The 21,194-nt window shown below is 44.5% G+C and overlaps 1 protein-coding gene and 1 long non-coding RNA gene across 9 annotated transcripts in view; one reads left to right on the top strand and one right to left on the bottom strand.

The window, feature by feature from the left end:
• FAM135B (family with sequence similarity 135 member B) overlaps nt 1-21,194 on the top strand; it is a 131,133-nt gene that overhangs the window by 29,886 nt on the left and 80,053 nt on the right. Inside the window, exon 2 of the mRNA XM_081012485.1 lies at nt 14,632-14,727. Coding sequence (XP_080868611.1) covers nt 14,651-14,727 — 77 coding nt within the window. The 5' untranslated portion in view covers nt 14,632-14,650. The remainder of the gene's footprint in view (nt 1-14,631; nt 14,728-21,194) is intronic.
• Nucleotides 5,301-20,124, bottom strand: LOC308480933. 8 transcript variants are annotated; one of them, XR_013988309.1, is made up of 8 exons: nt 19,225-20,124; nt 18,806-18,867; nt 18,444-18,567; nt 17,833-17,933; nt 14,831-15,128; nt 14,621-14,743; nt 9,125-9,198; nt 5,301-7,069 (listed from the first exon to the last, which is right to left on the bottom strand). It is a non-coding gene; the product is annotated as an uncharacterized lncRNA (long non-coding RNA). The 8 variants fall into 8 exon arrangements; XR_013988310.1 differs by lacking the exon at nt 14,831-15,128 and having other exon boundaries at nt 18,444-18,624; nt 19,225-19,672; XR_013988311.1 differs by lacking the exon at nt 14,831-15,128 and having other exon boundaries at nt 18,806-18,870; nt 19,225-19,625.

Below are 21,194 nucleotides of genomic sequence, written 5' to 3' on the forward strand. Positions count from 1 at the left end.
GGATGAAATTTACTGGCACAGGAGCCCCTTCAGGGTAGATTAAGCCTACCAAATTTCAGAGAAATTAGCTACTAGGTCTTTTGGCAGGAGGTAAGGAGCACTCAGATGAGCTTTATGTGATGGAAATTCCCATATGCATAGCATAGGTCAAGGGTGAGGAACATTTAGCAGCCTGAAGGCCACATTCCTATCTAGGCAGCTTTCCAGGGGCCAGAGGTGGGCAAGGCTGGAGGCAAAAATGGGCATGCAAATGTTATCTCTGCAGAGTTGCTACACACTCACACAGCCCTTTTCTTTCATCTAGGCTAGCAAGAGGCCTTGACAGAGTTCAATGACACATTCCAACCAGACAAAAACAATCCATGAGGGTGCAGAGCAGGGTCCGCAAACGGTGTGACCTGGTACGAGTCATGAGAGCCAGATGGCAAGCTTGGAGGGTTGAAATTTGGCCCACAGGCCTGAGGTTCCCAACTCGTGGCTTAAATATTTACTCCCCCACCCCAAATAATTGGGCTCCAGAGGGAAGCCAAAAACAGCTCAAACACTGAAGCTATGGCAGCTTTCCCCACCCACCCACAATCCCTTTTTTATATATACATACACGTCAGAGGAGAATTGTTGACTGCAAGGATCAGAACATCCTCTTTGTATAAGCCTTCTGCTGGGCTTTGTTCCAGCCCTTTGCCGTTTCGCATGTTTTATATTCCTGCAGCAGACATTAATTCCGTTAATTACCACGGGCTAGAGGTCATCCGAGGTACCGGGAGACAAGTGTGCGCACGTGTGTTTTGCATAATGTGTGCTTCATTCTATCTGCCCTTTTATCTCACGTGCCGTTTGCACAGATCGAGGTAGGCAGGATGAAATGTTCGGAGAGAAAGCGATGCACCCTGAAATGTTAAGATGCTTCGCAATGTGAAGCTGACCTTGGGAGTTTGGTTGGAAGCGCCGGCTGGCAAAAAGAATAAAATGATCAGAATAAAATAAAATAAAGTCCTGGGGGAGGGGGTGGTGAGAGGACTGAGTCACAAGGAAGACATTATACTAGGATTATACTACAGAATGGCAGCAGCTTTCAGAGCACTGGTGTTAACAAGCTCAAAGTGGATTGGGGCCAACATGTATTTACTTGTTTGCTTGTAAGTTGTTGTTGGCTTCTTCTTTTTTCCTGGCTCTTTGCCATAAGGTCCAAGGGCTGGGATACAACAACAGAACATAGTATTATATAAAAAAGATACAACAATAGGTCACACCTGGAGTCCTGTGTCCAGTTCTGGGTGCCACAATTTCACAAAGATATTGGAAGCTGTAGCATGTGCAAAGGACCAAGGTGATCAAAGGTCTGAAAACCAAGCCTTATGAGGAACAGTTGAGGGAACTGGGTATGTGTAGCCTGAAAAAGAGACTGCGAGGAGATATGATAGCCATCTTCAAATATCACAAGGGGTATCACCTGGAAGATGGGGCAAGGTTGCTTTCTCCAGTTCTGGAGGGTAGGACTCAAACTAATAGCTACAAGTTACAAGGTGGGGGGAGGGAGAGAGGGAGATTCTGACTAAACATCAGGAAGAACTTTCTGACATTAAGTGATGTTCTACAGGGAATGGACTTCCTTGGGAGGTTGTGGGCTCTCTTTCATTGGAGGTTGTAAACAGAGGTTGGATCGCCATCTGTCATGGATGCTTCAAATGAGATTCCTGCATTCCAGGGACTTGGACTAGATGACCCTTAGGATCCTCTCCAAATCTACACTTCTATGATTTTATGAATAATGCAGTTGCAGCACTCGTATAGCCACTCCACGTGGAATGAAACAGTATAAAGTCAGTTGCAGAAGTGGGGTCCCACAAAATGAAATACTAGTTAAGATGTGCATACTGGGAAAATTGTTCAATGAAGATGTTAGGCACAACCCTGTGGGGAGGGAACATCACATTTTAGATGTTGCAGCATTGAAAGGCAGCAAAAGCTATCTTGAAGGACATGCGGTACTGGCCAGCCACTGGCCAACACATTTCCTGCTGTCCTCCAGAAACTCTCAACATAGAGTGTCTTAGTTCCTAGGATTAACAGACTTCTGGAGAGCCATACGTTCCCTTTGGCAGAACTCTTGCTCTCTGGCTGGCCTAACTTAGTTCCAGTGTATGATCTGTAGGAAGCACCTGAGGCCACCATCTTGCTGAAGCTAAGAAATCTGGGTCTGGTTAGTTTCTGAAGATGTGACTGCTTAGAAATCCCATGTAAACGACATGGGGTTCCACGACATAAGAAAGAATAGGTTGCCTCCAACCATTCTCTGCACCTCTGAGGGTGTAGGAACTACCAAGAGGCACTCCTCTGCAGATCTTTAAACCCAAGAAGGGAAATAGGGTTCAAGATGGTCTTTCTCTCTTGAGATGTTCTGTGGGCACATCCATGCCATCCACTTAAAGCAGCACCCATTGAAAGCACACAACACGAGGGTCCTGTGAACTGTAGTCCTGTGAGAGGGGTGAACTACAATTCCCAGGGGACACACCATGCGCTTGAAATTGTGCTCAAAATGTACATTGCAGATGTGACCAACATATAACTCCATTTCAGGAATCTGAGGTTCTGCTCCAAAAAGGAAGTCTGTTCCATCCTGGCTGAGGAAATGCCACAAAAGAGATACCCTTGGTGCTTGTTTTGAGCACTGTGTGGTATTGAAATAAGGCATATGCAAACATGCCAAAGCAGCTGTCAGATCTGAAAGGCAGAATCTGTCAAAACGGCTCCCATTATCCAGCTTCAAAGAGCCTACAGGATTACAGCCATATGAATTTAATGTGTGGGTCTAAGACTCTATGCTATTCAACGGCTCCCTCTATTAATTTTTTTTTGCATTCATCCATGCTATATCCTCGCACCTAGTTTTTCCCATCCTTTTCATAAATATCAAGTGCTTTTTTTTTCTTTAAAAAAAGCTAAGGATGCACAAGTTTCCATTCCTTCCTCCTCTGCAAGCTCTTATAGTAAATGATGTTAGGGTAAGTGAGAAAGATCCATTCGTTTCCAGAAACCATGAGAAGATTCTTGAAGCATCTAAGTGCAAGATTGTTTAGTCTACATCAGCAATAAATAGCTGAGGAGCACATATCTGTAGATTTGTGCAATTCCTGCAGGGGAGAGACCACTGAGCTGAGTGCAGGCAGCATGTAGAACGGAAGTGTGCCTTACTATTCGTGTGGTAGTAAAGTTGTAAAAGTTGTAAAAGGGGATGCGGGGTGTGCTGTGGTTTAAACCGATTGGACTTGCCGATTGGAATGTCAGTGGTTCAAATCCCCGCGACGGGGTGAGTTCATGTTGTTCGGTCCCAGCTCCTGCCTACCTAGCAGTTCAAAAGCACGCAATGCAAGTAGATAAATAGATACAGCTCCGGCGGGAAGGTAAACAGTGTTTCTGTGCGCTGCTCTGGCTTTGCCAGAAGCGGCTTAGTCATGATGGCCACATGACCCGGGAAAACGGTCTGCGGAAGCGGACAAACGCTGGCTCCCTCAGCCTGTAAGGCAAGGTGAGCGCCGCAACCCCAGAGTCGTTCGTGACCGGACTTAACTGTGAGGGGTCCCTTTACATTTACCTTAAAGTTGTAAATAGTCTTCTAACATGAAGAATGACATTGCCTTTCAAGTAAACAATGCTTGATTGAGCTTTACTGCTTCCATGAGTGTTTTATTGCCATCGGCCGTGTGCAACTTGATCCTTTCAATGCTTAGGCTGTGTGATCGTCCCTCTGCTATGCAAGGGAGCTAGCATACACACAAGGAAGTGTTGCTGGACCACCCTCAATATTCACGGTTGGAGATTGTAAAATCTTCTTCAAATGTTGCTGGGTATGCTTGCTTGCAGGTCTCTCCTATAAATATTCATTTGTTATTTGGGTTCCACCTCTCCTCCAAGCATCTCAAGGCTGCATACATGTTTGAACACTGCAAATTGCTTCATAAATGCTAAGCTGTAAGCATCTATGGAGCTTCCTGTAGCGCTTTCCCCAGTGACTCAGAGCCAACGGCAGTGATCCGAATCTATCGCTGCTGCTTTTCTTCCGAGAAGGTACTGGAAACTGAAGGTAAGGTAAAGGCAAATGATCCCTGGAAGATTAAGTCCAACTAAAGGCGACTCTGGGGTTGCGGCGCTCATCTCGCTTCAGGCCGAGGTAGCTGGCATTTGTCCACATACAGCTTTCCGGGTCATGTAGCCAGCATGAATAAATTGCTTCTGGTGCAATGGCATACTGTGACGGAAACCAGAGCGCACGGAAACGCCATTTACCTTCCCACCGCAGTGATCCCTATTTATCTACTTGCACTGGTGTGCTTTCGAACTGCTAGGTTTTCAGGAGCTGGGACAGAGCAACGGCAGCTCACCCTGTTGCACGGATTCGAACTGCCGACCTTCCGATCGGCAAGCCCAAGAGGCTCAGTGGTTTAGACCACAGCGCCACCCAAATCAGCCCACTGGTCTGCCTAGCCACCTGCCCAAGACCAGTGCTGATATAGCCTGACTTTGCTGTTCCCCGCTTCATCAGCACAGCCACTGTGCCCCCCCAAGCTTCATTCAGGTAAGTTGCAGTAACTCTGGTATGTGGAAAGTGACTCTGCCCCAGGACACTAGCTGCTATTGGCAAGCAACAACTTTGTCCATGCTCAGACCTGTTCCTTGAGATCCTATTACAACGGAGATGTTGTGGGTTGACTCTATGCATGCAAGCACACATTCTGCTGCTTATCTGGACCCGCCCTGTGGTGTATTGGGAAAATGTATCTATTGGTTGCATTCATTGTTGTTGTTGCTTATTAAATTTGTAGACAGCCCTTCTTCTGAAGACCACAGGGCAGTTCACAACTGGCAGACCCTCCAGACAGACTCGCAGTATTCCGGATTATTGGTCATACTGGCTGGAACTGATGGGAAATAGCTGAAGGGCCACAGGTTCCCCATGCCTATTCTACAAGATGACAACAACAAACCAACAAACCTATGGTCACATAAAGCATCCTCAATAAGTCCAAAGAATCAACATGAAATCCTTGTCTAGACTCTGTGAAAGGATTTTGGGGAACTGTAACAACTTTTCATGTGAATTGTTTGGACTTTATGAACAGACAGGTGGAATAGACACCATTACATGGATTGACCTTGTGAATGAACTGACTAGAGAATGATCTGATCCACTGGGTCTTCTGCTTTGTTCGTTTGTTGAACTTTATGAGTTACTTCTGTTGAAATTTACAATTGGATACAATGAATAGTATACCTTCTTTATCTAAGAACACAACCGGTTACATCTCGTGTGTTTATTGTGAATATTCTACAAGATGGTCAGACATGAGGCATGAGAGGCTGAAAGCAGTTTTCTTCCTTGATGTGTCCTCCATACTCTTGTATCTTCCTCTGAATTATGATGTCCTGTGTGAGGATGGGTGAACCTGTCAATATCTGTTTCTCTCAATCTCTCATTTGTCCAGTCCAAAGTTATATTCTCCACATTGCCTAATATGCCCAAAATCTTTTGCAAAGTGATTTCTTCTAATATGCTATTTTCAGTAACATACAAATTTTTAATGCCTGGGATATGCATTTTTATATACAATTCTCAGCTGGAGAAGTGGGAATTCTGAAAGATGGTTGCGTTTCAATTTATGCATTACTTCTGATAGTGCAAGTCTAAGGCTGCTGTCCTACATTGCCTGGGAAGTTGTTCCAGGGACCACAGGATTCCACAGGATCTCTCACATTACAGAGGGGGGAAGGCACATTCAGAGAAGGAGATCTGACCGAATGTGCCCCTTCTCTGAGGCTCCTGAATGTTCTGCAGGCAGTGCCCCACTGAAATCGGAGCTCAGATGTTCAGCGAAATGAGCAGCTACTAGCCATGAGACCTCTGTTTTACTGCCAGAGGCAACAGGCTTCTATATTTAGGTGCTGAGACTCCTACTTTGATGCAACTATATGCTATTCACTAGGAACCCCAGAGGCATCTGACTGAGCACTCTGAGAACAGTATTTTGGACTAATTGGGACTAATTGGGACATCTCCTAGATCCAGAAGGGTTCTTCTTATGTCCATAGAGAGACAGGGTGTGCAGAGCATGTTCCTGCTCTTTCTCCTTGCTCCTCTGCCTGGCTGCTCACCTGGAGAGGATGGTTGCACAGGTAGCAGTCACAAGGAAGAGAAGAAGAAGAAGAGTTTGGATTTGATACCCCGCTTTATCACTACCCGAAGGAGTCTCAAAGCAGCTAACATTCTCCTTTCCCTTCCTCCTCCACAACAAACACTCTGCGAGGTGAGTGAGGCTGACAGACTTCAGAGAAGTGTGACTAGCCCAAGGTCACCCAGCAGCTGCATGTGGAGGAGCAGAAACACGAACCCAGTTCACCAGATTATGAGTCTACCACTCTTAACCACTACACCACACTGGCTCTCAGAGGAGAGGAGCAGGAGAGTAAGGAGGCTCCACAGAGATTAGACCTGGTCCCTGAGGATTCAGTCCTCAGCAGGTGCTTAATGTTGCCAACCCTTGGTGCTGGCACTTCTTTCAAAAAGTGCATCAGAAGCAAATTCTAATCCCATTCTTTGTATTTTCATAGAATCATAGAAGGAACCCAAGGTTCATCTAGTCCAATGCAGGGGGCATCCGACTTGCCCATGTATAAGAAAATGCTGTTATCTCTAGAAGCTTGAGTCACTTCTGGCACCACAAGAGAGATGCTGTCCCTCGTGATGGGTTTTGTGCTTTGCTGCAAATAGATATTCTTGTGGAAATCCCTCCTTCCCAGGGTTGCTGGTGTCCGTGTTTGTTTCAGTTTACCGATGTGGCGCACGAAGCAAATTGATTGCTTACATGGGAAACATTTCATTTGTGCTTGCAGCTGGGAGGTTGGAATGTGCTGCTGTTTGTAGCGGTCAATTCACTTTCAAGTTTGGAGCCTCCCCTGCTTTGCTAAATGACTTGGGTTCACTTCTCCTTCACTTCCTGTCCTTTCGTTGTGTCACGGAGAGCTTCTGTCTATTTGTGTGTCCACACTTCTGGATAGAGCTCCAAAACACCTAGCATTCAAGGAGAAGTTTAGTCTGCTTTCTTTATAAAATTTTTATTTGATTTTACAATTTAATCTTCAACACATTTATCATATTTTTAAAAAACAAAACAAAACTCCCCACCACCACCCTGTGACTTCCCTCAACTTCCTCTTCTGGTTCTTTAACAATTTGCTAGGTAAAGGGACCCCTGACCATTAGGTCCAGTCATGGCCGACTCTGGGGTTGCGGCGCTCATCTCGCTTTATTGGCCAAGGGAGCCGGCGTACATCTTCTGGGTTATGTGGACAGCATGACTAAGCCGCTTCTGGCAAACCAGAGCAGCGCACGGAAATGCCATTTACTTCCTGCCGGAGCGGTACCTATTTATCTACTTGCACTTTTACGTGCTTTTGAATTGCTAGGTTGGCAGGAGCAGGGACCGAGCAACGGGAGCTCACCCCATTGCAGGGATTCGAACCGCCGACCTTCTGAGCGGCAAGTCCTCGGCTGTGTGGTTTAACCCACAGCACCACCCACATCCCTAACAATTTGCTACTTCTGCTTAATTATTCTATCTTACTTTTCGTCTTTTAGCTAAATACTCTTATATTCATATCATTCTTAAACCAGATTTTCTTCAAATCACATCTTACATTTCATTAATTTCCATATTATTCTCTCATAACCTTTATACTTGTTTTCTTAGTTGTAAGTGTTTACTCGAACCCTGCTGGTAAGTCCATTTCTTTCCAGTATTTCTGTAAATACAGCATGTACGGTTCCCAGTTTTTAAAAAGTTTTTATTGTCATTGTCTCTGAGTATTCCCATGAATTTTGCCATTTCTGCGTATTCCATAAGTTTGACTTTAGTTTAGTCTGCTTTCATGACTTTCCCCCAACTATTAAATTCCACATTATATTTGAGCTTTCGTGTGATGTCAAAGCAACTTCTGGAACTTCATTGGAGAATTTTAAACAAAGGTTTAAAATCCATCTGCCAGAGATTCTTTAGCTGTGGTTGTTGCATTGCAGGAAGTTTGACTAGATTACTGTGGGGTGCCTTCCAGCTCTGTAGCGCAGGTGGCGCTGTGGTCTAAACCACTGAGCCTCTTGGGCTTGGCAATCAGAAGGTTGGTGGTTTGAATCCCCACCACAGGGTGAGCTCCCATTGCTCTGTCCCAGCTCCTGCCAACCTAGCAATTAGAAAGCACACCAGTGCAAGTAGATAAATAGATACCGCTGTGGTGGGAAGGTAAACGACATTTCCGTGCGCTCTGATTTCCGTCACGGTGTTCTATTGTGCCAAAAGCGGTCTAGTCCTGCTGGCCACATGACGCGGAAAGCTGTTTCGGACAAACGTCAGCTCCCTCGGTCTGAAGCGAGATGTGCGCCATAACCCCATAGTCGCCTTTGATTGGCCTTAACCGTCTTTTACCTTTTACCTATATAGGTCTTTTACCTTTTACCTTTATAGCACAAGTTTTGTGCTCATTTCCATGTTATTTGCTTCCAGAAAACAGCTCTTTGCAAATAATACAGAAATGAGTGCTTAATATGCATTATGTTCCACTATAGTTTCGGAACTATAGTGGCGTTTACGTTGTGTGAGAGCTCAAATATAATGTGGAAATTAACAGTTAGGGGGATGCCAGTGGAATTGAATAAATGCCATGTGAATACAGCCCTAGAGAGCACATGATAACTCACCTGCCCTATGCCTCCTAATCAATGCACTATGGAAATGAAGAGAGACCCTGGTGTATTTAACCACAGCACATCCCAGCTCTAGAGCCTGGGACCTGTTCCAGCTAACACAATTTCATTTTCTTCATAACCAAGTCCCCAGTGTGCTTTTACCTGAAACTATTCCTAACTCCTTCCCCCCCCACAAACAGATGGCGCAGCAGATAAAATGAAACATGTCGAAATAATGTTTTGCTACCTGTCTTGGTGAAGCAGGGGGAACTGCAAAATTTAACGAAGGGGAAAGGGAGGTTGACTGCTGTTGGGAGTGCAGCTATTATTACCGTCTCCGGGGTGGGGGAGAAGTCGATTTCATTTTGCCCATAAAGGCGAACCTACCTGGTTTGCAATTTCCAAAACGGTATGAGAACAGGAACGCTGCCATCCTTCGAAATGAATTTTGCGATGCAGTTCTGCAGACAAATAATGCATACCAAGAAATGCATATATTAGAATAAAGTGTATATAGGAATGCATATACTAATGGAAAAAACATTTTAAAATGGACTAGATTAGGGGAAACGGGATAGGATATAGAAAGAAACAGCTACCCACAGCTAATGTCAGTGGGTGAAAGTTTGTCTGTCTCTGCTTCCTATGCCACCTGTAAAAGGCCTCTGTAAATATCCCCCTGGAAATTTACAATGTGCAATTGACTGTTTGCTCTTCCTGCTCTGTTCTTGTTTGGTTGTTTGTAATTTAGAGCATTTGTACCTCAATCTTCAGCCATAAAGGCTGCCAGAGCAACTTGCAGATAATCAAAACAAGACAGTCCCTACCCACACATGGTGTAATGGTTGGGGCATTGGACCATCATGACCTTCGAGACCAGGGTTCGAATCCCTACTCAGCCTTGAAGCTCATTGGGTGACCTTGCACCAGTCGCCATCTGTCAGCCTAGCCTACCTCACAGGGTTGCTGTGAGGATGAAATGGGGAGGGGTAGAACCATGTACACCACCTTGAGCTCCTTGAGAAAATAAAAGGTGGCATATAAACGTACTAAATAACTAAATAAGAGTGTGGACTGCGTCCTCATTAGTAGAAGTGTTACTGTACTGAATAGACCACCTTCAGCAATATCAGAGAAGGATCTTACAAGGAGTTCCCTCTTGTGTTGATATAGAATCTTAAAGCCATTGGTTCCGGTTCTACCCTCCAGAGCAGGAGAAAACAAGTATGTTCCCTCTTCCATGTGACAGCCCTTAAGATAGCTATCATAGCTCCTCTCAGTCTCCTCTTTTCCAGGCTAAACATACACAGCTCCTTCAAGCCCACCTCTTAAGGCTTCGTTTCCAGTCCCTTGATCATCTTGGTTGCCCTGCTCTGCACACATTCCAGCTTGTCAATATCCTTCTTAAACAGAGGTTCCCAGAACTGGACACAGTATTCCAGATGTAGTCTCACCAAGGCAGAAAAGAGTGGTACCATTGCTTCCCTTGATGTGGACACTATACTTCGGCTGATGCAGCCTAGAACAGCATTAGCTTGTTTTGCTGCTGCATCACACTGTTGCCTCATGTTAAGCTTGTGGTCCACCAAGACCCCTAGATCCTTTTCACATGTACTACTAGTAAGCCAGGTGCCCCCCATTCTATATTTGTGCATCTGGTTCTTCCTGCCTAAGTACAGAACCTTACATTTGTCCTGTTGAAATTCATTTTGTTAGGTTAAGGTCATTTTGAATTCTGATACTGTCTTCTGTGTCATTAGCTACCCCTCCCAGCTTGGTGTCATGACAGAAGCACAGTATAGTTTTGGCTGGTCAGGAGCTCTGCCACTATCCACAAGAACCTAGGATCTCTTTGGTGGCAGTTCACCATCTACACCGCCAACAGTGCCCAAACTGGGGAAAGAGGAATTGTCTAAAGCCCTTAGCATTTTTGATCTCCCTATTCAAGATCTCTCAGCTGTGGCAAGCCTTGCAGTATTCTGGAACCTGGGGAAACATTAATCATAGCTGCGAGTTAAAGAAATTACTCATGTCATGCAGGCCTTGCCTTCTTCCGATGGAGAACAGAAAATGAGCAGCTCAACAATAGGGTGAAATAAATGTTTGCTAACCTCGGTGATTGCTTGGGCTAAAAATAAGCCACCGGCACAGGGATCAGCCAGGTTCCACAGCATCTTATGAGCAATAAAAGTGGTAAATTGCTTACATCCAGCTGTGGCTTTGGGTTTCTTTCAATGAAAATTGGATTCTGGTCTTGGCAGGGTGAGACCCAAATCAGCGGCCAGTTAGCTTGCAAAAGGCAACATGTAAAGGTTGTTTATTGGATTTATTGCACACTTTCATGCTCCACCTTTCCTCTGCCATGGAGCTGCAGGTCTGGACCAGCTCGACCATTATGCAGAATACAGTGACTTCAATGGATGCAGATATGAGACCCTCCAGGTGTCCCCATTTCCCAGGGACACTCCCGGATTTACAGAAGCAGACCCGGTTTCTGAATTGATCCTGGAATGTCTTGCTTTTCCTTAAAGGTAAAGGTAAAGGGACCCCTGACAGTTAAGTCCAGTTGGAAATGACTCTAGGGTTGCGGCACTCATCTCGCTTTACAGGCCGAGGGAGCTGGTGTTTGTCCGCTCTTTGGACAGTTTTTCCAGGTCATGTGGCCAGCATGACTAAGCCGCTTCTGGCACAATGGAACACCGAGCAGCACACGGAAACACAGTTTACCTTCCCACCGGAGTGGTACCTATTTATCTACTTGCACTTTTTGGCGTGCTTTCGAACTGCTAGGTTGACAGGATCTGGGAGTGAGCAATGGGAGTGCACCTCGTTGTGGGGATTTGAACTGCTGACCTTTTGATTGGCAAGCCCTAGGCTCAGTGGTTTAGACCTTGTGGCTCATAGCTGCTGATAAATCCAAAGTAGAATATCCACGGTCAATGGCAATATACCATCAGATGCTAAATATTGGAGGGAATGGGATGCTGCTTTTTTTGCACCGCTCCAGCATTTCTCCAATGAAAACAGGGATGTCATATATAATAATAATAATAATAATAATAATAATAATAATACCTCACCCATCTGACTGGGTTGCTCCAGCCACTCTGGGCAGCTTCCAGCATATATAAAAACATAATAAAACATTAAACATTTTAAAAAAAACTTCCCTATAAAGAGCTTCCTTCAGCTGTCTTCTAAAGGTTGCATAGTTACTTACCTCCTTGGCTCAGGGGTCACATGACTCCATACCCTCCAACATTTCTCTGATGAAAATAAGGACACCCTAAGGGGCGCGGGTGACGCTGTGGGTTAAACCACTGTGCCACTTGGGCTTGCCGATCGAAAGGTTGGCGGTTTGAATCCCTGTGACAGTGTGAGCTCCCATTGCTCTGTCCCAGCTCCTGCAAACCTATCAGTTTGAAAGCATGTAGTGCAAGTAGATAAACAGGTACCGCTCTGGTGGGAAGATAAACGGCATTTCCATTCACTGCTGTGGTTTCACCAGAAGCGGCTTAGTCATGCTGGCCACATGACCCAGGAAAACTGTCTGTGGAAGCGGACAAATGCCGGCTCCCTCGGCCTTTAAAGCGAGATGAGAGCCGCAACCCCAGTCATTTGTGACTGGACTTAATTGTCAGGGGTCCCTTTACCTATGAGCCACAAATAACTTCCAGAAAGGGAAAAGCCCAAGCTGCTGGGCTGTGGAAGTTCATGTTTGAGAACTGTGTGTGTGTGTACGAAATAAATAAATAACATGCCTTATCTCTCTGCTCAGCTCACTTTTTCAAACACTTTATTGTAAGCGAGCATGTCTTTGCTCATGACTCACAGTTGCCCTTTATTTCTGAAGCAGCATATCATTATTTTGGTCCTCTCCGAATCTGACTTCATTGATTTTTGTGCTAGCGGGAGAGCGAGGGAGAAAGAGTGAGAAATATTCCGTTCTGTGGGACAATATTTCATAAGCAGAACGGAGAGGGGGGCGGCTTTTCTTCTTTCTTTCTAAAGGTTCTATTATTATTTTTCCACCGGCAAACAAATCCCAGCTTCGTAGCTGGAAATCTAATGCAACACAGTGCCTGACAAATATATTATGAAGCCTTGCATATTTTCTAAGCAAGACAGCAAATTCTTTCTCTCGTTCTCCTGTTTTTGAGCCATGGTGTCGTTCCATGGGGTGTTTTGTTTTGCTGTGGCATTGCCCCTGATGATTATTTGGGAAAGGATTTGGTAACAGAAGCAGGCAAGTGTAACCAAAATAGTGAGGCTGGGGGTTTTTTTGCTGAAGAATAACACTGGGAAGATTGAGCAGCAGTCAGGTCAGTAAACAGGTTTGCTCTTTGTCGCTTGTAATGTCTGGTGGTGTTCTTAATGCAAACGATTCTGTGTGTTTCTCGTTTCGTTCTCTGGTTCTTGTCATGTGTTGGTGGAATTTGCAAGGCTTGCACATACCATCATTTGATCTCACTAATGCTTGGTAGCTGGGCCAAACTACACACACAGGGCATCTACCATGTATCTATCCCTTTTGGTGTGGTTTTTAGGAGTTTAATACTTATCATTAGGTGAAGTTAAAGGGACCCCTGGCCATTAGGTCCCGTCGTGGCTGACTCTGGTGTTGCGGTGCTCATCTTGCTTTATTGACCGAGGGAGCCGGCGTACAGCCTCCAGGTCATGTGGCCAGCATGACTAAGCCGCTTCTGGCGAACCATAGCAGCACACGGAAATGCCTTTTACCTACCCGCCGGAGCGGTACCTATTTATCTACTTGCACTTTGACGTGCTTTGGAACTGCTAGGTTGGCAGGAGCAGGGACCGAGCAATGGGAGCTCACCCCATTGCAGGGATTTGAACCGCCAACCTTCTGATCGGCAAGTCCTAGGCTCTGTGGTTTAACCCACAGCACCACCCGCATCCCCAATACTTATCATTAGAGGCTTTCAAACAAAGGTCAGGTATTCTTGAGCTGTGGTTCTTGCATGGCAGAGGATTGGACTAGATACTCTTGTGGTCCCTTCTAACTCTACAATTCTATTGACGTTTTAAAGCATGGGTCTTCAAGCGTAGGTCAGACGCACAGGGGGCCACACCAGGTGACTCACAGATTCACCATGTTTGATTACAGCTTAGGTGGATCAGATCACCACTCAGATGAACCTCTGCACAAGGCCGGTGAGTTTTCCACTTGCTCACCCCATGCCCACCTTTAAATACATGAAATGCAAAGCTGCACAATATGTGAAGGGGACGAATTTAATATTGCTTGTACAGGTGATTTGATCCATCTTTGGCAGGCGTTTCCTGGCCGTAAGGCCCATTTTTAAGGTGCTGGTTTTAACCTTTAAAGCCTCGTACCTATGGGACCGCCTCTCCTGGTATGTCCCACAGAGGAACTTACGGTCTTCAAACAAAAACACCTTGGAGATCCCAGGCCACAGAGAGGTTAGGCTGGCCTCAACCAGATTCAGGGCTTTTTCAGCTGTGGCTCCGATCTGGTGGAACGCTCTGTCACAAGAGACTAGGGCCCTGCGGGACTTGACATCTTTCCACAGGGCTTGCAAGACAGAGCTGTTCCACCAGGCCTTTGGCCAAGGCACAGTCTGACCCCCTCCTTTGGCAATCTTCACAGAACTCTAGCCCAATGGTTGCCATTAATTTGATTTGAATTAATTTTATAATGAAATGATTTTAGAATGTTGTATTATTTTATTGTTGTTAGCCGCCCTGAGCCCGGCTTCGGCTGGGGAGGGCGGGATATAAATAATAATTTATTAATAATAATAATAATAATAATAATAATAATAATATAGGCTTTTGATAAACTTCTGCTGTGCATCTCCATCTTTTCCCATCTGCTCAACCAGCTTCTCCCTTTCTCACCTGCTCTTTAGGTGATGACCTGAAAACATCATGTCGGAGGTCCAGGGAACTGTCGACTTTTCTGTGGAGCTGCACAAATTCCATAATGTGGATCTCTTCCAGAGAGGGTGAGTCAATAGATTTCTGTAAATGTATTCGTGCATAAGAAAGTCGCAGGTGCTTTGAAGTGAATCAGATTTCCACGTTATGAGGGAAAGTCCCTCTTCTTACCAGTTGCTTCAGAGAAACAAGCCATGGGCATCATGCTCCTGCCTGAGTTGTGGACTTCTGGCTGACCATGGGAAAAGTTGAATTAGATCATCCTTTGCCAGCCTAGTGTCCTCCAGATATTTTGGACTACAACTCCCATCATTTCTGATCATTGACCATCCTGGCTGATGATGATGGGAATTGTAGTCCAGAACATCTGGAAGGCACCAGATGATGAGTGGACCTTTTCAGTAGTGGCACTTCACCTGTGGAATCCTCTTCCTAGGAGACTTGTCTGAATTTTGTGGTGCTAAAGTAACTGTATACAAATGCATATACTGGGGTAAAGCATGTGTTTAAATGCATATAATAGTGAAAATAGCACACAAAAGGCATTATATAAGAGGAAATTGTTTTGCAAAAATGTGCTTATCAGAAAGAATTACATGCAAATAGATATGTGCATATTAGGAAAATGCTTCTGAATGTTCATGAGGATTTGTTAAATGAAATAAAATCACAAACTGAGGTGGAAATGTGGAGAACTGAATTTAAAACTGGAAAAAATGAGAAACTGAAAAAACTAAAATTGACAGATTTAAGCTCATCCCTAGTGTATATATAGCATTGCAGCCTTATGCAATTACTGCAATACAATATTTCAAAGGCTGAAATAGGAATCACCCCTTGTTTATGACCCTGTCCTGTTTGGAGGGCATTCAGGGGAAAAAATGCATGAAATAATTTGCATACTCAGTCAGTGTTTACAACAATCAAAAGCAGACACTGGAAAATTTGGAGTGGCATGTTCAAAATATATTGCCTTTTTGAAAGTAAGTAAGTAACTAAGTAAGTAAGTGTGTGTGTGTGTGTGTGTGTGTGTGTGTGGAGATATACTGAGACCTAAAGGTCAAGCATATATAATGCAATTTTTGAAAGAAATGCACATTTGAAGGTTTTTTCTCCTCATTGAAATTCACCCCCATCACCTATGATTTAATCAGTGGAGACAGCTGAGTCTCTACCAAAATTAGTTTAAAGTTTCTGACATTCTTTAACAAACTTGGAAACTGAATTATCCAGATTCAGCAGAGATCAATTAATTGATTTGCCTGCTTATGCCAGGTCTTCATTCCCTCCAACTTGTTCTTATGCCACTCAAAATAATTGACAAATTTGGTGTGTATATTTGTAAACAAAAAGAGGTAGCAGAGGCAGCTAGCTTAGTATGGAGGGGAGAAAAAAGTAAAGCAGCGGCAACTGAGAGAAAGAGTGGGAGGTTCCAGCAATCATAGAATCATAGAACTGATTTAAATTTGTTTTGAATATTGTACTTCAGAGCATAATAATATACGTAAAATGAGCTGGCTGGATCAGGAAAATAGCCCATCTCATAGTGGCTGATAAGATGCCCATTAGAAGACCACAAGCAGGACCAGAATTGGGTCCTCCAGAGCCTTAGGAGAGTGACCAAATAAACTATCTATAGAATGCAAAAAACACAAAGGCCTGAGAGAATTGCCATTGCATTTACGAACCAAGAAAGCTGGGTTATATCATGTTAGATCATTGGTCTGTCAAGCCCAGGCCTGGGGGAACTTTTCCAGCTTGAGGGACACCTTCCTTTCAGTGGCAGGTAGAACAACTAATCCAAATTGTACCTTTGCATGGTAGGATAGTTTCTACACAGATTCACACCTTCTCTATCCTTCATCCAGGCTAGTGAGAGTCATTATCAGAGTTCAGGGATGGATTCTAACCAGGCAAAAATACTCCGGGTGTTTCTGAAGCAGGACCAGTGAGGGGCATTGCCTGGGGAAAGAGGTTGTGGCATGAGAAGAGTCCAGCAGGCCAGGTAAAGAGGTTTAAATTTGGCCCACAAGCCTGAGGCTCTCCATCCTTGATCTAAGCCAACCCATGCTCTCCAGATCTTTCAGACTACAACTGCCATCAGCCAGAGAGAGAGCCTGGCTGGTGGCCATGGTCAATAGGAATTGTAGTCCAAAACAACTGGAAAGCAACAGATTGAGGAAGGTTGTTTTGGACTTTGGTTGTCTACAGAGGCATTCCAGTGTCCCAGTCCAGGATCTCCTGAACCCTAAAATTTAAAGCAAAGCAGGATTGGGTCTTGGACATTCTGAATGCAAGGCAAGATGGTTATGGCTTTCCCCCGTATATCACTTAAAGTGGATTTGAAGGTTCCTGTTTGGCTCAAATATGGAAGAAATGCTGAAGTAAGAGAGAAAAAGATCATACCAGTGAAAAAATTCAAAAATATCCTTGACACTGAAGGGTTTCTTGTTTTGGGGGGGGGGGTGTCTTTTTTAATGGCTTTTTGTTCTGGAGTTGAAATGTGTAACACTTTAGAGGGGAAAACAGAGCACTTTAATTACTAAAAGAGCTCGCTGCTAAGGCACTAGGTGATTAAATGCAAGTCAATCCTTTCATCAGTCTACATCCAATTTTGGTGTTCAATATATATCCATTAATCTGCGGGCAAGATGTATGTCTTTATTCCTTGGCAGCACAATTGCATTCCACCCCACCCCACCCCCCACCTCTGATAGCAAAAGCTTGCAAAAATGAATCATGTGTTATACTGTAGCATAATCATCTCTCTGTGCATAATGTATTTTATGATGATGTCCACAAACAAGCAGGATGTTGGCTTCTAATAGAATTGGAAATGTAACCATAGCAGGAGATAGTTGCTGTCAGGCAACAAGAACAATAGTAATAACCTTGGGGACAGGAAATGTATACTCTTGAGATTATCATGCTCTGAGCATTTTACCAGTCAGCAAAAAATATCTGCATGATACGATGCATGGTTTCTTTACCCGAAAAGGAGATGCTATGAAATGGTGTACAACTCATGGTGAGCCGCCAAGCCAAGCATAGCGCCACACCCTCCCCAGCCAAGAATAGCAAGTGAGCAGGATTAAGGAAAAAACACACAATTTGAGATAGCAGAGATCATGCATCTAGCACTAATAATGTCAACATTGTATAAGAAAACTTACAGTGTCTACACTGTAGAGGATGGGTAGGGAAGCTGTGGTCCTCCAGATACTCTTGGTTGACTCCTGCCATCATTCCTCACCATTGGTCATGGTGGCTGAGACTAGGAATGCCAGAGAAATAGAAGTGGGAGCAAAAAATGATGTCTGGAACGGCAATCAATGCAGCAGTTATGAATAATAATCAATGTTGATACTTTCAGTCTGAAAATGATATGTAATTGATAATTGTCTCCCCACCCCCCAAATTTCTGGAGTGTTTCATTTGCCTTTTCCTGCCAACCTAGCAGTTCGAAAGCATATCAGAGTGCAAGTAGATAAATAGGTACCCCTACGGCGGGAAGGTAAACAGCGTTTCCGTGCACTGCTCTGGTTCACCAGAAGCGGCTTAGTCATGCTGGCCACATGACCTGGAAGCTGTACGCCGGCCCCCTCGGCCAATAAAGCGAGATGAGCGCCGCAACCCCAGAGTTGGCCACGACTGGACCTAATGGTCAGGGGTCCCTTTACCTTTACCTTCATTTGCCTTTAAATCAATGGGGTGGGATAACATAATGATAGTGTAATTTGCGTAACTTAATTTCACCGCAGCAGACAGGAGATAAATAACTTACTTTGGGGGTGGATTTGCAGTGGAACGGAAGCGGTGCTCCGTGTGATGACTACAGGGTGGAATGGGGAATAATGTCTTCTTAACATCTGCACTTAGGGATGATGGGAGTTAGATTCCAACAACATCTGGAGGGGGACAGATTCCCGTTTGCTGCTTTACAGTGCGGGGGTGAATCAAGAAATCTGCAGCAGAATCCAACTGTTACCAGCTCTCAGTGAATGCAAGGAATCCTCTGCTCTTCCCTCCAGAGGAACAATTATATAATAATTGCTAAATGGTACCATAATCTGCCAACTTGGGAGAACTGGAGTCCCTGGAGACACAGTCTCAACAACGCTGCTTGCCACATTATATGATACTCACCTGTTTTATTCAATCAGATTTCTCCTTTATAGCATCTCTCCTCGTCTTGTTTTCAGTTTATGCTGCTTTTGAAAAAGATAAATTGATTTTTGGAAGTGCATTTCCCACAGCTGAGCATTGATACAAAGAAGGGTGTTGGAGTCCATTGCAAGAGGAAGCTGCTGTGTTTAGATTCAGTTTTGGTTTCTCTCATTGCCTCATTTTTCCAATCTTAAGCTGAGTTCTCCACATTAGTTGGCAATTAATAAAGAAAGTTCTCATGAGAAATTGTCAGCATTTTTGTCCGCAAATTTCTCCTAGCATGCACATTCTTATACACAATTTTGCCTATCGTACACATTTTTTGCAAAACAATTTCCCTAATAAAATCATTTTCTGTCATATTTTCACTGATACATGCATATATATGCAAACTGTACCTTAGTATATGCATTTTTAGCTGGGGAACTGCATTGCGAAATCCAGACACATGCCAGTTTTGAAGGATGCCTTGTTTTTCAATTTGCTTGTTGTTTCAGGAAGTGTGAATTAGGTAAGCTCACCTTTAAAAGCAAAAGGAATCAAATTCTCCTCCCCATCCCTATTCTGTGCAGCACAATGACTAATTTAGAACCCATCTTGGGGCATCCCAGTGCAAGGAGCATCCACTGAAGTTTGCTGTGCAGTTTGGAATAGGAGCAGAGTTCTTGAAGCAAACCTCACAGAGGGCCAACTCCCTTCATCCGTCACAGAAAGGCTTTCTGTAAATCACAACTGAGTCACGTTGGCAAAGGAATGTTGGAACGCCTCTCTCAGAGAGGCATCTATCACATGGTGCAACAGACGTCGTCAGTCTCCTCAGCTGTCAGTCTGGCATTTCTTGTCGGCACTAAATGTACTTTTGAAGTGTTTACTCTGCTTGCGTGGAAGGGAGAAAAATAGCCTTGGCTTGCACAATTGCCAGCATTCTTGTCAGAACAACAGGTAAACTTGGGTGAATTCCAACAGTCCCCTTAAGGAGATTTCAAATAGCAATTGGGCTTTTAATAAGAAATATAAAGGCTGATTTCTGAAGAATTGATGCTTTTGAATTATGATGCTGGAGGAGACTCTTGAGAGTCCCATGGACTGCAAGAAGATCAAACCTCTCCATTCTTAAGGAAATCAGCCCTGAGTGCTCACTGGAAGGACAGATCCTGAAGCTGAGGCTCCAAGACATTGGCCACCTCATGAGAAGAGAAGACTCCCTGGAAAAGACCCTGATGTTGGGAAAGATGGAGGGCACAAGGAGAAGGGGACGACAGAGGACGAGATGGTTGGACAGTGTTCTCAAAGCTACCAACATGATTTTGACCAAACTGCGGGAGGCAGTGGAAGACAGGAATGCCTGGCATGCTCTGGTCCATGGAGTCACGAAGAGTCGGACACGACTAAACGACTAAACAACAACAACATAACTGAGCTCTAGATCTCACCAATATTGCTGAATTCTTATGTTGAGAACAGAATTTCCTATATTCCCCAAAACTGAGTCTTTTGCTCAGAGCTTCTAACTGGTTTGAGAGTTATTTATTGTTATTTATTAAATTTATATAAAGCCCTTCATCCAAAGATCACAGGGTGGTCCACAACATAAAAACACAAACTGAGAAGACAAAATATACAATCAAACAGAAACGAACCAATAAACCCCCCTTCTGCAAACACATTTAAAAGGCCGTAGACTATTTAATCAGTTCAAGGCCTGGTTATAGAGAATGTTTTTTGCCTGGGTAGGTAATGAAAGCACCAGCAGAACCTCCTCAAGGAGAGCATTCCAGTGACAGGGAGCCCCTGCAGAAAAGGCCTTTCCTCACGTTGCTGCCTTCTGGGCCTCTCGTGGAAAGAGCACACGTAGAAGGGCATCAAATGATGATCTCAGGGTCCAGGTCAGTTCATACAGTTCCACATCACGAGAACGTAATGAGAGCGCTACTGGATCAGGCCAAAGACCCATTTAGTCTTATTTGGGGATAAGAAAGACACATGGACACAGTATATTAGGTTAATGGGCTAAAAAAGGCCACAACTTTATTGATTACAGCATGTGAGAGGTATTGGCTTAGGCATTGGATAAAACAACAGAGCATGACTCCACCCCCTCAGGCTATCAAGGGTTAACCACCAGTGGGAGGAGCCTGTTGATGCAAATACAACTGAAAGCTCCCCCTGATGTCACCGGGGGTCGTGCCATGGCCCTAGCCACCAGCAAGGGCGTCAGACAGGATCCATGACTGCCGGATTCCTTTACTGGAATACCCATAAACTGGAGGGGTAGGCGATGGCCACACCCTGCCCTCCAATACACAAACATATTCCAATGCCTAACTGCCAATACCTAAAAGTTGTGATGATTCGCTACGAGGTAGGT

This window comes from Podarcis pityusensis, assembly GCF_964106645.2.
Source record: "Podarcis pityusensis genome assembly, chromosome: 7".
In the NCBI taxonomy this organism is placed as follows: domain Eukaryota; kingdom Metazoa; phylum Chordata; class Lepidosauria; order Squamata; family Lacertidae; genus Podarcis; species Podarcis pityusensis.